We start from the raw sequence: 17,987 nt of genomic DNA on the forward strand, positions 1-17,987 counted from the left end.
TTGATCAAACTGATCCTTTTTTTCATACAACCTGACAGCACTCTTCTTATTTTTCTTATTGAGTCAATCTGCAGTTCAAGCTGGCGTCAAAGCCGACGCAGTCGCTGCGTTTTACAAAATGCGTCACTGTGGCACTTGGAGAGGAGAGCGCCATTGCTCCTGATACCTGTTGGCGGTTCACTTTGTAGATGCAGCTGTTTATAGGGTTGAAACCATTACCAAGTTAAACCCCTGACGACACCGCATCTTGTGTGGCACAAACTAGGCAGTAATCGGCAATGTATGCGCACTGACGATTACCGCTCTGTTAACACAAGACCTTACCGCTAAGTCAATGAGTGGCGGTAAGATCTCAGGCCCAAAATGGACGCGCGCTCATTTTAATTTTGCCGCACGTCCATTTTCATCCACACAAAAAAAGGGGGCCTTTTTTGCAGACGCGCTGAAAACTGGACCTACGCGCGTCCAATACACTTGCCTACACCAGTGCAGGCCATTTTTCGCCACACCTTAGAAAAAGGGCCCCTTAGTTACTAACAAGATGGGTTATTTTACTGCTAACCTGGGTAATGTCTTGTCTGTTTTACCTAGATTGTAAGCTCTTTGAGCAGGGACTGTCTATGTCAAATGTTCAGCGCTGCGTGCGTCTGGTAGCGCTATATAAATGCTATTAGTAGTAGTTAATAGTAGACTGTGTGGGTATTTTACCACAATTCATGCTACTTTATTTATTTATTTTTTAACATTTGTATCCCACATTTTCCCACCTATTTGCAGGCTCAATGTGGCTTACATAGATCCGTAAATGGTGAATACCAGTTCCGGAGAAGAGAAATACATAGTTAAGGTAGAGAATACAGAGTGAATTTGGTTACAGGAAGGAAAGTTTGTCTTATAATAAGAATTGAAAGGTATTAGGTTAACTTCATTCGTGAAAGATTAACTTGAACAATTAGGAATATTAAAACTACAACTCAAGATACTTTAGCAATTAAGGCTTGATGAATACATTTGCATAGGTACAATTGTTAATTGGCATTTAGGATGAATTATTGTATGCTTTCTTAAATAAATAGGTTTTCAATAATTTACGGAAATTCACTAAGTTGTGGGTTATTTTTATGGATTTTGGTAATTCATTCCACATTTGCGTGCATACATAGGAGAAGCTAGATACGTATGCTAATTTATATTTCAATCCCTTACAGTTGGGATAGTGGAGATTCAGGAACGTACGAGATGAGCTGTTAAGAGTTCCTGGTTGGTAGGTCAAAAAGGTCTGACATATACCCCGGAGCTTCACCGTGTATAATCCTATGAACCATGGTGCAAACCTTGAAAGCAGTGCGCGCTCTTAATGGAAGCCAATGTAGTTTTTCTCGTAGGGGACTGGCGGTTTCATATTTCATTTTGTCAAATATGAGTATAGCTGCCGTGTTTTGTGTGGTGTGGAGTTTTTTGATAATTTGTTCTCTACACTCAGCATAGATAGCATTGCGGTGGTCTAGCTGGCATAATACCAATGATTGAACCAATCTGCAGAATGCTTCTCTTGGGACGCACGGTCTCATTTTATGCACTGAGACCCTGTGCTAAAACGGCATGCGTTCTGATTTTATAAAAAGCAGTCAACAATAGCCCCTCTTTAACTTCTCCCTTCCTACTCACTCATTCAATCTGCAGTTTGTTATTTAAATGAGATTTTGCTATGCCAGTGCCATGGTTTGACTACCTGCTTTACAACAGACAGAGCCATTTTAATATTTAAAATATTTAATGGGTAACACTTTGTGTTCTACACATCGTATTTTTATAATTTAAATACATCTTTATTCAGAGAGCTTTATAGAGCTAGCATACAAGATATTTGACAATTCCCTGCTCTCACGCTACATACACTCATAATGCCTAGTCAATTCTCTGTACAGGTATTTACAAGACAGTCAAAAAAAACATTCTTTAATAAAATAAATCCATCAGATTTTGTATACAAAGATACCAGGTGATGAGGGCTAACGATTTTGTGCATTTTAGGTAATAAAAACCACTGGTGAATTTTCAGGTGTCGAGTTACACTTCTGGTGAAACAGTAGAAAAATCAGAGAATACTAAACATTTTACGAAGCATAATTTTTTCTTATGTGACAATTCCAGTTCAGAGTTATTTCTGTCTCAGCAACCCTGTACAGCGGTTAAATTACTTGAAAAAATTTCAGGTAGGCTCAGTGGCAGAGGCGTGTGCTAACACAGGGGGGACAGAGGCTCAGTCGCTAGACCTGGCTACTGATGTTGCAAAGCACATTGTTCACAGCCATTGAGGACAGTGAGGTAGGGGGAGGCAGCTCTGGCTTTTGCATACTAGCAACATCTAGTGTCCAGACTGAGAATACACACGTGTGGAGTTCCCAGAGGGGGCTACAGTCCACGTTTCTTTTATATCTGGGGGATGAGGGGGTTAAAATCTTTGATAGTTCTGAACAAAGGTTCCTGGTACTGTACCTTTAATACAGGCTGGTTTAAATTGAGCTGGACATCCAAAGGAGCAGAAAAAGTGGAAGGCCAAGAAAAACGTGTAAAAACAATTGGGAAATTGAAGTGCTGTACACTGATGACATCAACATTTGGGTGAATGTAGGAGACGCTGCAGACAAACATGCTAACGCTATGGCATGTACGTTTTTACATGTTTACAATACTGTCAAGTCATGTAACTTAAGGTTAAACTGTTTGTACATCAGATATTTTCTTGCAGATTCTGTTTGCAGCTACGTGCAAACACATTTGTGCTTGTCACTATTATTTAGCCTGTGTTAAAAATTCAAAACCATAGCATGCAGGTGGCTTTGGATGTCAGGAGCATTTAGTTTGGTTTTGAGCCAAAAGTTTCCTTCTGCTCTTTGCTCCTTCCAGTTCAATCACAACCAGGGAAAGGATCGGACACTACAGGCCTCTATTCTCAATTACCCAAACACCTTTCTCCTATTTTATATCTCCTTCCTTCCCCCCCACCCCCCCCCCCCCCCCCAATATACCCGTCTGATCATGCAGCTGGGGGCTCCTTCTGAAATGCTGGCCCTCGTGTGTGATCTTTGAGTAACTGATTTAACATCTTTACCTCCCCACCTGGGGCAGTGAACACTGTCTTCGCAGCATCCTCAGCCCCAGCTGACCTATCAAGCAGAAGACTTGGGACCTTCCACAGGGCTGTGCATAGTTAGTCCTGGATTGCATTTTTCATTTTAATTGGTTGGTTACCAAACAGGATAAATAGAGTATTAGCACCTTTATCACTAAACTAGCATTTTAGATGTTACATAATGAAATGGAGAGACAACTGCATAATAACTTCAGGCCTTGTTACAATTTCACTGTCTGTGAAAACCTGCAGACAGTTTTTCACGCTAAAATATACAAGTTTGGACCTCGATGTAAATGTTTCAAATAAAACCACTGGAAAACCCCAGAGTGCTCTGGACTTCAGTGTGAATCCTAAAAAATATTCCAGACAGGAAGTAAACACTGATATATATAATAAATAACATGTAGACATCTTGTATCAAAGACAAACAATACACAATGTATGCACATATTTCCTTAAAGCCTAAAAATCCCAAACAGTAAAACCACCCGTTTAGTCTGTGTATCAAAAGTGTGGCAGGTTCATTGTGGGCTGGGTGCGACCTATTGCTTCTTGGATGAGGACGAACACGCCATGTGCTATAGAATTGTTCCTTCTTGGAAAGCTTCAAGCCACCTAGGGGAAAGGAAAGATTTCATTACTTTAGTTCTAGGATGCATGACCAATGTAAACCCCACAAGAAAAAGTACGGGACAGAGAGAATTCATCACAATATTCCCAATAACTCTGAAAAATTCCAGACACATTGCAAAACCCCAACAGGGTGCTATGAAATTTCTCTATAAGTACACTATCAATATAAATGTGTATATATATAAGAAAAAAATAGAAGCCCTCAGTAGACAGCAGGTATTTATGCATTGGAGCTTCACTGATTTATAACGCGATTGAAGCAGAATTCCCCATGCACTATAGTGAATAGATTGCTGCTCCTTAACATAATTTCCCCATAACTTCTTGTTTTCCTCAACCATCTTAAACTAATTATAAACGTTTATTATTTGTAACACAAATGAGTGTAATAATCATTAATAAAGGATTAAATATATACATTTAAAACAATTATTGAAAAAAAGATAAAATGAACTGTAATCTGGGATCAGATTATATAATCCTCTCTTTTTGGACACCAATGCTGATTGTGTAAATCAATAAAGCCCAAGACAGCCAGTGATAAAATTTCAAGTTATCTGAAAAAGGTGGGTTTATCTAATTCATTAATGCTGCAGGAATTGGGCAAAACTTTACCCTACATAGGGTTTTAAACTGGCAGGAAATGTCATCTAGATGCACATCAGTTCCCTGGACATGATACCTCGAAAACAACCGTTTTCCTAAGCAGAGCTCTAGATCCTACCCCTGGCAAGAAAACTGCAAACCAAGTTCCACCATAGAATTCAAGATAGGCCCTGCTTGGTTATGTTAATCTTTTCTACTTACTTTTGGGCTGTATGTGGATCTTCTGCTTTGAATAGATAAAATAAAGTGTTTTTATGCAATAGCTGGAACACTCTGGATTCCGAGCTCTCCTCCTTCACTTCGATGACGGTAAATCCCAACAACGGCTGGCTCTCCAAAGCGGCCACATCCTAGTTAAGAACAAAACAGCTGTGCTTTACCAAACAGAGTTCCAGGAGCTACTTGGTGTGCAGAACAGTCTGGTTATCAGGGCTGTGGCGTTAAGAGTTGTGGAGTTAGAAGCAATTTTGGATGGCGTCAGTCTGTAAAAATGTACTGACTCCAGCTTCAAAATTTAAAAAAAAACCTTTGGGGTCCTTTTACTAAGGTGCCCTGAAAGTGGCCAGTGCTGGTGTACATGTGTGTAATGGACGCACGCAGGTTCATTTTTCAGTGAACCTGCAAAAAAAAAAAACAAAGGCCTCTTTTTTGGGGGCCGAAAATGGATGTGCAGCGAAATGAAAATTTGACGCGCGTCCTTTTTGGGCCTGAGACCTTACCACCATCCGTTGACTTTGCGGTAAGCTCTCGCACATTAACTAGGTGGTAATCGTCAGCTCGCATATAATGCTGATTATTGCCCGGTTAGCATCACTCGCCGGACAATTTCTGGCGCGCCTACTGGACACGTGTTCAAAATGAAAATTACCGCCCGGGCCACAAGGTAGCCGGGCGGTAGTTCCAAACTGATGCATGTAGGCACCCACGCAGCTTAGTAAAAGGGCCCCTTAGAACAGTGTATTGCATATTTTCATTAGCATCTTTTTTTTGTTCAGATTCTTTGTTCAAATTTCAAATAAATATATTTGGTGGTCTATTAGTTCTACTTTTATACATAAAGAAATAGCCTATGGTTTCTGTAATTAAAATTTCTCTTAGATTTCCATACATAGTAGTTGGGGTCAGATAGTATAACAATAGAGGCATCCGAGTCGAAGGTTTGGTGCAGACAACAGATTTTGGTTGAGCTTAGGCAAGAAGTGGGTGGGCACCAAGTGTTCTCCCCCAACCACCACCACCAAAAAAATATATATATCAGCTGGCAGGAAAACGCTTCTTTCCACCTTGTCAGTCTGCAGCAGGCATGCGCTGAAAACTGAGCATGCGCAGGAGCCAGTATCACGGAGAGTAGCATTTTCTTTACGATCAGAGGGAAGTCTTCAGCTGGCCAAGCTTGGGATCCCCACCAACTGCTAAACGTGTGCTACTGTTGGGTGGGCCTGAGCCCTAAATGGGTGGGTCCTGGCCCATCTGTGGCTACGCCACTGGTTTGGTGTACCAACTCCACAGCCCTGCTGGTTATAGTAGGACTAGTTTGCACCAGCTCCGTTTTTCTGCTACATCCAGCTGCCTTGCATTTCCCTCAGGACTCCTCTATTTCTCTGCTAACTTTGCCTGCCTAATTTAATAGACAGGTTTGTATTATGATGTTGCTTACTGTAAATGTTTCAAGGGGTTGATGAAGCATGATAATCTCACATTTGGCGTGAAACAAATAAAACCCAATGAAGACTGGGGGGAAAAAAATAAGCCAAATGTGAGAGAGACATAAGTAAAGCTGAATAGATGCCTGAAGGCAGAATCTATTTCTGCCGAGCAAACAGCAGCTGAAAAATGGATCATGGTAATGTGCTACATACGACAATGCACTTAAACTCTGATACATGGAACAGGGAAGTACAAACCACTGGAAGCTCTCTCAGGGGCCCTTTTACTAAGGTTCGCAAAAAATGGCCTGCGCTGGTGTAGGCGAATGTATTGGGCGTGCACAGGTCCGTTTTGCAGCGCGCCTGCAAAAAAGGCCTTTTTTGGGGGGGCCAAAAATGGACATGTGGCAAAATTAAAATTGTCGTGCGTTCATTTTGGGCCTGAGACCTTACCGCCAGCCATTCACTTAGCAGTAAGGTCTCACGTGTTAACTAGGCGGTAATCGTCAGCGCGCATACACTGCTGATTACCACCCAGTTAGCGTCGCGCGGTAGAAAAATAAATATTTTCTGCCGTGCGTATCGGACACGCGTAAAATCAGAATTACCGCCCAGGGCACACGGTACCTGGGCAATAGTTCTAATTTGACGGAGTTGTACGCGCGTAGGTGCCTACACGCCTTAGTAAAAGGGCCCCACGATGAAGGTAATGCTTGTCTTCCAGAGGGAGGGGCATGTTAAATTGTCATTTATTTCTAGGAGCAACAACTGCTCATTATAACCATTTCTACATCTGTTGTAAACCTAGTAATCAATTAAAAAAAAAAAAAGAGAGAGATGGGGGCCTGGTTTTGTTTTTTTCCAGTATGTGCAGGGCTTTTTTTGAGGGGGTACTGAGTACCGGCACCTTTTGCATGTCTGCTAAAATTGACCCATGGACCCCACGTTTTAATGAAAGAGCTCAGGCTCTACACACCAATTCTGTCTTGTCATAGATTCTCTGAGTGGTTGCAGTGGGTCTGGTTATTTGTGAGATGAATCCCTCAAATCCTAGGGTGGTCTAGTATTTGAGTACCGGCACCTTTTTTGCTAGAAAAACACCGCACTGAGTATGTGTAACTATTAGCCCTAACAATGGCAGGTATAAGTAGAACTGACTATGTATATCTCATTTATCTAACAGGGGGGCCCCTTTTACTAAGCTGCATAGGCGTCTATGCGTGCCCAATGCGCGCCAAATTGGAGTTACCGAGTGGCCCTGGAAGTAATTTCAATTTTGGCGTGCATCCGCTATGTGCGTCCGAAAAATATTTTTTTATTTTATGACACGCGCCATTTGACGCACGTAGACCATTACCACCTGGTTACCGCGTGAGACCTTACCGATAGGTCAATGGCTGGCGGTAAGGTCTCAGACCCAAAATGGAAGCGTGGCAATTTTCATTTTGCCGCATGTCTATTTTCAGCAAAAAAATTTTAAAAAGGCATTTTTTTTGTAGGTGCGCTGAAAAATAATTCTGCGCGCGCCCAAAACATGCGTCTACACTACTGCAGGCCATTTTTCAGCACACCTTACTAAAAGGACCCCATAATGATCAAATATTAATAAACTAGGCCACAAAGTAGAAAAACAGTATCCGGCCTGCATAGTTCTTATGCACCAACCTTGTGCCGTGAAGTATAAGGAAGAACCATCTACAAATAGATTACAAATAGTTGTATGACTGGAGACACTCTGCTGCATGCATGCTTTATACCACCATCAGGCAAGGATAGTGCTGGGCAGACATATACGGTCTGTGCCAGAGCCGGTGGTGGGAGCGGGGCTGGTGGTTGGGAGGCGGGGATAGTGCTGGGCAGACTTATACGGTCTGTGCCAGAGCCAGTGGTGGGAGGCGGGGCTAGTGCTGGGCAGACTTATACGGTCTGTGCCAGAGCCGGTGGTGGGAGGTGGGGCTGGTGGTTGGGAGGCGGGGATAGTGCTGGGCAGACTTATACGGTCTGTGCGCTGAAGAGGACAGGTACAAATCAAGGTAAGGTATACACAAAAAGTAGCACATATGAGTTGTCTTGTTGGGCAGACTGGATGGACCATACAGGTCTTTTTCTGCCGTCATCTACTATGTTAACTATGTTTTATTGTGATTGAATAAAAACAAAGACTTCATTCAGCCCAATGAAGAAAAATTAAGACTAACAGTGAATGGTCTTGTAAAGGTATATGGCTGTTATCTCACCTTTATATTGCAGGTACGTTGTTGTCACCGGATGCTTTGGCTGCACTATATGGTGTTTCTTTGCTGGCCTCTCCCATATGGAAGGATATCTCTACCTTTCTCTCGACCTTTCAGGTCTCTAATTCTCTGCTCACTACTCCTTCAGATTTTGTTGCCCTCTGTCTCAGTATTGCAGATGGTAAGAAAAAAGCATCTGTCCTTTATAAAAAACTTCAGGATTCGTGTGTTGATGCTGTTGCTCCATTACGGCTGTCTTGGGAAAGGGATCTCAGTCTTGATGCGTCTGATTTTGACTGGTACACTTTTTGGGTCCATTCGATGAGTCCAACTAAATCAGCAGCAATTTCCCAATCCTCCTATTTTCTTTTTCACAGGGCTTATTGGACACCTGCTAGAGTGGCCAGGATCACTAAAAGTCTTGATTACAAATGCTGGTCCTGTCAAGAATCAGATGGATCCCTTTCCCATATGGTTTTTTACTGTAAGAACGCAAGAGCATACTGGCGACTCATTTGGGCTAAGTTGCGCCTTATTTTTCAGTTGCCTGCATTAACCGTGATCTCTTACGATATTGTGCTTTTAAGGGCCTCTTCTCCTAACCTCTCTCTTTTAGAATCCGATAAGAAATTGTTTAATATTTTGTTAGCGGTTGCTTTACATTTAATTGTTTTAAACTGGAAAAATAATGTACATCTCAATTATAATGAATGGTGGAGTAACGTGTGTGTGATTAGGAAATATGAAACTATACTAGCCCATAAGCACCGTTGTGTTCAATCTGTCTTGAAGACCTGGGCTCGTTTGGATTCATTTTGTCATAATTGTATAATTGCTGATTTGCTATGGGTATTGTCATGGTATGTTGTTCTGCCTTTTTTATTTTTGTTATTAACTTTGCCATGGATTATTGTTACTGTTTCTTTTTAGTTGTTTTGTGTTATACTTGTAAAACCTTAATAAAAATATGAAAAAAAAAAAAAAGACTAACGGTGTGCAAGGAGAATGTAGGCCCTGAAATTGATTTAATCCTCTCCACCCAATCCCATATGAGCCTGAAGAAAGAAGAAAGTCCTTCCCTTCACATAACAGCCTTCTGGAGACAGTAATACACTCTCATTAGAGGCTCAAGTGCACCACATTATTAAGAAATCCATTTGGAATCCTTCGCAATCTTAGATGACTAACGACATTTTTTTTTCTTTGAAAAATGTAGACATTGTTCAATCATTAATATGTCAGCTAAATTACTACAATGCATTATGTGTTGTCAGAAAAATTATGCAATAAACTTCAGACTTTGTAAAATACAGCAGTTTATTATACTCTGTAAAAATGTCAGATTGAAACACTCCCTACTTGTCCCAATTACTATGGCTGCCAATAGAAGCTAGGGCTGCTTTCAACCTGTGTACGATGTTTTTCTTAACAACATATGGACAAGCTCCAATAGAGTGGAGGAGTGGCCTAGTGGCTAGAGTGGTGAACTTTGGTCCTGGGGAACTGGGTTCGATCGATTCCCACTGCAGACTCAGGCAGCTCCTTGTGATCTGGGCAAGTCACTTAACCCTCCATTGCCCCAGGTACAAATAAGTACCTGTATACAATATGCACTCAGTCTGCTGCCCCTCACTACCTCTCTACCCTCATCTCCCCTTACGTTCCTGCCCGTAACCTCCGTTCACAGGATAAATCCCTCCTCTCAGTACCCTTCTCCACCACCGCCAACTCCAGGCTCCGCTCATTCTGCCTCGCCTCACCCTATGCTTGGAACAACCTTCCTGAACCCTTACGCCAAGCCCCCTCCCTGCCCGTCTTCAAGTCTTTGCTTAAAGCCCACCTCTTCAATGCTGCGTTCGGCACCTAACCCTTACCGTTCAGTGAATCCAGACTGCCCCAATTTGACTGCCCCTATCGGACCGACCGTTCACTTGTCTATTAGATTGTAAGCTCTTTGAGCAGGGACGGTCTCTCTTTGTTAAATTGTACAGCGCTGCGTAACCCTAGTAGCGCTCTAGAAATGTTAAGTAGTAGTAGTAGTAGTAAGCCGCATTGAGCCTGCCATGAGTGGGAAAGCGCGGGGTACAAATGTAACAAAAATAAAATAGATACTATTGAAGATTCTACATGGAATGTTGCTATATGGAGATTCTACATGGAATGTTGCTACTATTGGAGATTCTACATGGAATGTTGCTACTATTGAGATTCTGTTGCTACTATTGGAGATTCTACATGGAATGTTGCTACTATGTGCAGGACGTCAGACTCACAGAAGCAGAAGCCTGCGCGGCCACATTGGTGATCTGCAAGGGCCGACTTCTACATGGAATGGGAAAGCGCGGGGTACAAATAAAAAAATTTAAAAAAAATTTAACAAATCTGATACATAACAGAGGATCTAGATAACTGGCATGTTATTTTATTATTTGTAAATTCTTGGGTATGCCTGGCTATTCTCATTATTAAAAACAAAAAGTAATCCACAGAAGGTGAAACTTGTGCTCTTATATTGTAAGGTAACAAAAGAAATGGGAAGGAAAAGCCTCAAAGTAGCTCAAAACACACAATTTTTAAAGAGCTAAAGCAGTCAAAAAACAGACCTTACTTCATAATAATAATTATTATTATTTATTGCATTTGTACCCCACATTATCCCACCTTTTTGCAGGCTCAATGTGGCTTACAGAGTGTTGTAATGATATAATCGTTACATGGTTTGAAATAGTCGGTAGTAAGCTGAAGGTAAAGAGGGTTTATTTAGATGACAGGTGTTAGGTAAGATCGTGTGAGAGGTATTTTTTTTTCATGTACTTGGGTGGTTTAAGGAATGGTTTATTTCATTAAGGATGTTTCTTGTAGGCTTCACTGAAAAGATGCGTCTTCAAAGCTTTGCGAAAGCTAGTTAGATTGTCCATGGTTTTCAAGGCCATGGGTAATGCGTTCCAAAACTGTGTGCTTTTGTACGCAAAGGTAGTAGCATAGGCCTGCTTGTATTTCATTCCTTTACAGCTGGGGAAGTTCAAATTGAGGAATTTGCGGGCCGATCTTTTGGCGTTTCTGGGCAAAAACCTTCCAATAGAAAAAGTAGCTACATTCAAAATGCAAAATCTGCTAACTTATCTTAGAACCAAAGAGTAGCTCTCAAAAAGTGTCTGGTGGAAGTCTGAACGTGCAGGAATGCCCCCGGGCCAACATTGCTTCAGGGTCCCAGGGGGCATAAAAATTCCACAACTAAACATACGAAAAGTCTGTACATCCACTGTACCACACTGAGTGGTAAAAGGTATTTGAGTTGCATAAGAAATTTTGCGGAATGTAATGTAAGAATGACCAGTTCTTATAGAGGAGGTGTGATTGTTGGGCAGACTGGATGGACTGTTCGGGTCTTTATCTGCCGTCATTTACTATGTTACACTATGTAAGTCCGAAAAGGATCCTTACATTTGATTAGCGTGGCCTACTAAACAGGGTTCTTAATTTAGAACATCCTAAATAATACATGCACTAACTCCTGAGGCCTGCTAAATGATCTCTAAGAGTCATATTTCACAATATAGTCTGAGCTTATGTGTACAGTTCCTCTAAGATGCCAATGATCTAGGCGTAGCCGCCGAGAGGGGGGGGGACAGGAGGGAAAACAATTCCCCGGACCCGGGCTTCCGGGGGGGGGGGGGGGGGGCGGCGGCGCCGGGGTCTCTCTCTCTCCTGCTCCTGCTCCTGATGGGACTGAGTGATTGCGTCCCGACAGGAGCAGGAGAGAGAAAACTCTGGCGCCGCAGCTATGTCCCCCTTGGAGGCTGGGGAGGACCTGTGGAGGAGCATCTCCAGTGCTGCTCTTCTGCCCGGCTGCGCGTCTAAGATGAAAAGGCAATCGGTGGAAGAGCAGCGCTGGAGGAACACGTTTTCAGCTGGCGGGCCTTGGGATCCCCGCCAGCGAAGGTAAATGGATTGTGTGTGTGTGTGTGGGGGGGGGGGGGGGGGCGCAGCAGTGACGGGGACGACGGCTCTACCCCGGGCCCGGTTCAGTCTCTTAGCGGCCCTGGATCTAGGTATTAACAGCCAAACACTTCCAGTAGCTCATCATCCCACTCACACCTAGCAGCAACAGGTGGTCAAGAAACCATCACACTTTTTTCTTATCAGCCGTGAACAATGGCAGGGTCCAGTTGCAGAAGAAAAACGTGTGATGGTTTCTTGACCACCTTTTCTTCTACAACTGGACCCTGCCCATTGTTCACGGCTGGCACATCCATATGTATTCTGGGAGTGTAGAAAAAAAAAAATCACCATTGCTTCAATTTCTTTTCAACATATTTCTTCTACACCCATGGACGATGTAAGAAATGAAAATGGATGTATACCACGCCACCAGTTACTCACATTGTAAAAATCAATCAACCACATTTAATCACAACTAAAACAGTACATCCCGTTCTCTTTCAGCCTCTCACCTCACTTGCGGCATACGTATATAACACCTTGTTTTTGATCACAAACCAGAGATGTTTCCACTGCTTCTTATTGCCCTTGCTTCTGTATAGGTAGCCGCTCATTGATGAGTCTTCTGCACTAGCAGAGACCTGCAAGAGAGAACCAAAGCTCTTGAGATAAAGCGAAACAAAAACCAGGTCTTTACGGGGCCCTTTTACTAAGGCGCGATGAAAAATGGCCTGCGCCGGTATAGGCACGTGTATTGGGGCCCACAGGTCCATTTTTCAGCATGCCTGCAAAAAAAAGGCCTCTTTTTTTCTGGCCGAAAATGGATGTGTGGTAAAATAAAAACTGGTGTGCGTCCATTTTGGACCTGCGACCTTACCACCACCCATTGACTTGGTGGTAAGGTCTCACGCGTTAACCGGGCAGTAATCGTCAGAAAACGTACACAGCCGATTACCACCCAGTTAGCGCCAAGCAGTAGGTACGGGGTACCATCTTACTGTTAATGACATCACAGTGACATAGACTGTTGTCTTGGGAGCAATGTTGCAGGCCTATCAAAAGCTCTGCCCAAACCCGCAAACAATCACCGAATTAAAGGAAACGCTGATGATGAGCCAGGACAGTCTGTCACAGGGGCCGATCGACAAGGCTGTTAAGAACTTCCCAAAGCGATTGAAGTCCTGTGTTAAAAGCTGAGGCTGGGCACTTTGAGAGTTCACAGTGACTGCGAAATTCTGACACATTGTTATCATTTGAATGACATAGATCTACCAGCAAGGAATACAAAATGTTCATCACGTACATTCTTGAACCTCCATTATCCCAATTGTAGGGGACTTAAATATAAATCAATATACAGTGGTGGAAATAAGTATTTGATCTCTTGCTGATTTTGTAAGTTTGCCCACTGACAAAGACATGAGCAGCCCATAATTGAAGGGTAGGTTATTGGTAACAGTGAGAGATAGCACATCACAAATTAAATCCGGAAAATCACATTGTGGAAAGTATATGAATTTATTTGCATTCTGCAGAGGGAAATAAGTATTTAATCCCTCTGGCAAACAAGACCTAATACTTGGTGGCAAAACCCTTGTTGGCAAGCACAGCGGTCAGACGTCTTCTGTAGTTGATGATGAGGTTTGCACACATGTCAGGAGGAATTTTGGTCCACTCCTCTTTGCAGATCATCTCTAAATCATTAAGAGTTCTGGGCTGTCGCTTGGCAACTCGCAGCTTCAGCTCCCTCCATAAGTTTTCAATGGGATTAAGGTCTGGTGACTGGCTAGGCCACTCCATGACCCTAATGTGCTTCTTCCTGAGCCACTCCTTTGTTGCCTTGGCTGTATGTTTTGGGTCATTGTCATGCTGGAAGACCCAGCCACGACCCATTTTTAAGGCCCTGGCAGAGGGAAGGAGGTTGTCACTCAGAATTGTACGGTACATGGCCCCATCCATTCTCCCATTGATGCGGTGAAGTAGTCCTGTGCCCTTAGCAGAGAAACACCCCCAAAACATAACATTTCCACCTCCATGCTTGACAGTGGGGACGGTGTTCTTTGGGTCATAGGCAGCATTTCTCTTCCTCCAAACACGGCGAGTTGAGTTCATGCCAAAGAGCTCAATTTTTGTCTCATCTGACCACAGCACCTTCTCCCAATCACTCTCGGCATCATCCAGGTGTTCACTGGCAAACTTCAGACGGGCCGTCACATGTGCCTTCCGGAGCAGGGGGACCTTGCGGGCACTGCAGGATTGCAATCCGTTATGTCGTAATGTGTTACCAATGGTTTTCGTGGTGACAGTGGTCCCAGCTGCCTTGAGATCATTGACAAGTTCCCCCCTTGTAGTTGTAGGCTGATTTCTAACCTTCCTCATGATCAAGGATACCCCACGAGGTGAGATTTTGCGTGGAGCCCCAGATCTTTGTCGATTGACAGTCATTTTGTACTTCTTCCATTTTCTTACTATGGCACCAACAGTTGTCTCCTTCTCGCCCAGCGTCTTACTGATGGTTTTGTAGCCCATTCCAGCCTTGTGCAGGTGTATGATCTTGTCCCTGACATCCTTAGACAGCTCCTTGCTCTTGGCCATTTTGTAGAGGTTAGAGTCTGACTGATTCACTGAGTCTGTGGACAGGTGTCTTTCATACAGGTGACCATTGCCGACAGCTGTCTGTCATGCAGGTAACGAGTTGATTTGGAGCATCTACCTGGTCTGTAGGGGCCAGATCTCTTACTGGTTGGTGGGGGATCAAATACTTATTTCCCTCTGCAGAATGCAAATAAATTCATATACTTTCCACAATGTGATTTTCCGGATTTAATTTGTGATGTGCTATCTCTCACTGTTACCAATAACCTACCCTTCAATTATGGGCTGCTCATGTCTTTGTCAGTGGGCAAACTTACAAAATCAGCAAGGGATCAAATACTTATTTCCACCACTGTATGCATCTAGCTTCTTCTACATCTGCACGCAACTTTGGAATGCACTGCCGAATGCCATAAAAACAACACACGATTTGGTAGCCTTCCGGAAACTATTAAAAGACTAAACTGTTTAAAGAGACTTATCAAAAGAATCCGACTTAAAAAAAACATGACATCAAAACTGTACCAGAATTAGTTAACATTGAACTATTTTTATTTGGTTACCCTATCACACTGTTATTATTGAATGCTTTTCACTATCCTTGATCTCAAATTACCTAAAATGAATTATCTATTTTCTTCTAATTTTATTGTATATTTTCTATACCCTAACTGGAATTTTACTCTGTATTTCTCATTCCGGAAATGGCGATCGCCAATACGGTATTTGTAAGCCACATTGAGCCTGCAAAGAGGTGGGAAAATGTGGGATATAAATGCAGAAAATAAATAAATAATTTTTTACTGTGTTTTAGCTTGAATGTTTTTAACGTGCAAAAATCGCTAGGTGGTAATGCTAACATGTCAGTAACATCAGCATAGCTTAAGATAATTAAATGTTGTTTAACAGTACGATCACTCAATATCTATGCAAATTTTCTCATTGAAATTCAATGCGGTGTCTGAGAAAAGGGGGAGGGTTACTTATTTTTACCTCACCCCCTCATGAGAGGCAGAGGCTGGCCTGCAGTTGTGACATATGCACGTATGTTACTGAGCATATGCTTATCTGCACAAACTAAGCCTGAGAAGTTACACCTGGAAACTTTTGGGTGATTTTACAAAACGCACATCATGTACGTGTTATTTAAGGATGACAGATGCATTTATGAGCGCTGCTATAACATTATTCTCCCTTAATGTGACATCTGAAAATATCTGTAAAAGAAAACCACGACTTACTTCTTTAAGAGCGGCAGGAATTTTTTTCTGCTTTCTTCCTGATGGAATGCTGTGCAAAACTGTAGACAATGCGCTGGATGGAGATTTATGGCCTGCTGGTGAGGCAGCCTTAGAAAGAAACTGGCTATCTATAATGCAGAAAGGAACCAGTTGGTTTTAGAAGGTGAAGTGCTAGGAGAATGGCAGGGATACAGAAAAACCCATACAATAAAAAAATGCAGAAGTCTTTATTTCCTATAACAAAGGGTCAACAGAATTATGTTCTTTTACACATATTTATGTTTAATAAAAAGTTTTAAACACCGCCACTTCTAACAAAGGTCGCAGCTGTTTACAATAATCTCTCTATATAAAACGCACCTCCAACATTCTAATGAAGCCTCAAGTTTCCCAACATTCTAAATGTGTCATGGTGTAGATCGCTTTTTCTCCATGAGTGTCTGCCCCGCCCTCACGTCACAACGTGACCCCTTGGGATCTCCTGCTTCTTTTCAAAAACACCTTGATGGAGGGGGGGCCCCTGCCGCACACTCTCATTCTTATCACACACACACTCTCACACAGACAGCCTCAAACTATGTCACACACACCCACACTCGCACATTCACTCCATCTCTCTCTCTCACAGTCACTCTCACACACACTCTCTCAAACATACACACTCCGCTGAAAACCTTGCTAGCGCCCATTTCATTGGTCTCAGAAACGGGCCTTTTTTACTAGTAATAATAATAATAGGAAAGTCAAATTTGTATTCTTAGAATGAGATAGAGCAATGGCCTAGTGATTACATAAACAGGCTGTGAACCAGAGAAGCCACTGTCCATCCTTGTGACCATGGGCAAGTCATTTCAACCTCCATTGTCTCAGGCACAAACTCAGGGCCCAATGCACAAAGCTTACCGTGCTGTTAACACGTGCTTTAGACTGGTTCTATCCAGTCTAAAGCAAACATTATTTAGCGAGTAATGCACAAAGGGGTTTTCTGTGGCTCTAACATGTGCCCTTAGCAGCCACCAAGAACCCCATGCAAATAAGCTCATTAGTATTTTAATGAGAATTCCGAGCGATGCACAACTCCAGACTGCCCAGCTCTAATGAGTTAATTTTACAGCTGCTCTGGAGCGGTCAGTAGAGGAAGGAAACACAAAGCAAGCAGCTGCAAGTGCTGCTTGCTTGTGCTCCCTGTCGTCGTCCCCCAGTGACCCCCTGCTGCAGGCAATTCCCTGGCGGTCTGGTGGACCCCAGACCCCCCCCTGCATTTGACACCACCAGCCCCCACACACACCCCTGACAAAATTCCCTGGTGCTCCTTTGGACCCTAGACCCTCCCTCGACCACCCCCACACACCTCCCAACCCCCCTCACAAAATTTCCTGGTGGTCCAGTGGATCCCACCCCCCCCCCACCCCCACCCCCAGCAAAGGCCCCCTCCCTCCTCCCCTGCCTTCCCTGGTACTTTTTAAAAAGTTGGGCAAGAGTAACCATTGTATAGCTCCACCTGGTGCATTCCAGAATGCACTGGGCGGGGGCTGCATGCTGCCATTTTGAAAGCGGCGGCACTGAGGCAGGAGGAAGGAGTTGTTGCTCCTGCCCAGCTTTTTAAACGTTGCCAGGGAGGGCAAGAGAGGAGGGGGGGGGGGGTCGCTACACCACCAGGGTTATTTGTGGGACGGAGGAGGAAAGAATGCGGTCCACTGGACCACCAGGGAATTTTGTAGGGGGTGCGGGGGAAGAGGATGGGAGGTGCAGGGGTGGGTCAGGGTCCAGTGCATCAAAGCTGTTAAATGCATTTGACCGCTTGGGCTTGCAAACAGCAAGCAATGCACAAAGGGAGATCCGTGCATCTCAGTTGCATGAGATCCCCTTTGTGTATCGTTCGCTGTTTGCGACTTGCTCAAGTTTAGCAAGGCAACCATATTTTATGTCTCTGCATCAGGCCCCTAAGCCC

General features: G+C 43.3%; 1 protein-coding gene across 1 annotated transcript in view; it reads right to left on the bottom strand.

Moving 5' to 3' along the window:
* Window positions 1–1,624: 1,624 nt before the first annotated feature.
* The window catches only part of FGD6 (FYVE, RhoGEF and PH domain containing 6), a 170,444-nt gene continuing 154,081 nt past the window's right edge, over window positions 1,625–17,987 (bottom strand). The window contains exons 18-21 of the mRNA XM_030214964.1: window positions 16,037–16,164; window positions 12,713–12,841; window positions 4,580–4,728; window positions 1,625–3,754 (exon numbers count right to left, since the gene is read on the bottom strand). Coding sequence (XP_030070824.1) covers window positions 3,718–3,754; window positions 4,580–4,728; window positions 12,713–12,841; window positions 16,037–16,164 — 443 coding nt within the window. The 3' untranslated portion in view covers window positions 1,625–3,717. The remainder of the gene's footprint in view (window positions 3,755–4,579; window positions 4,729–12,712; window positions 12,842–16,036; window positions 16,165–17,987) is intronic.

The sequence above is a fragment of the Microcaecilia unicolor genome, chromosome 9 (genome assembly GCF_901765095.1).
Source record: "Microcaecilia unicolor chromosome 9, aMicUni1.1, whole genome shotgun sequence".
NCBI classification, from domain to species: Eukaryota; Metazoa; Chordata; class Amphibia; order Gymnophiona; family Siphonopidae; genus Microcaecilia; species Microcaecilia unicolor.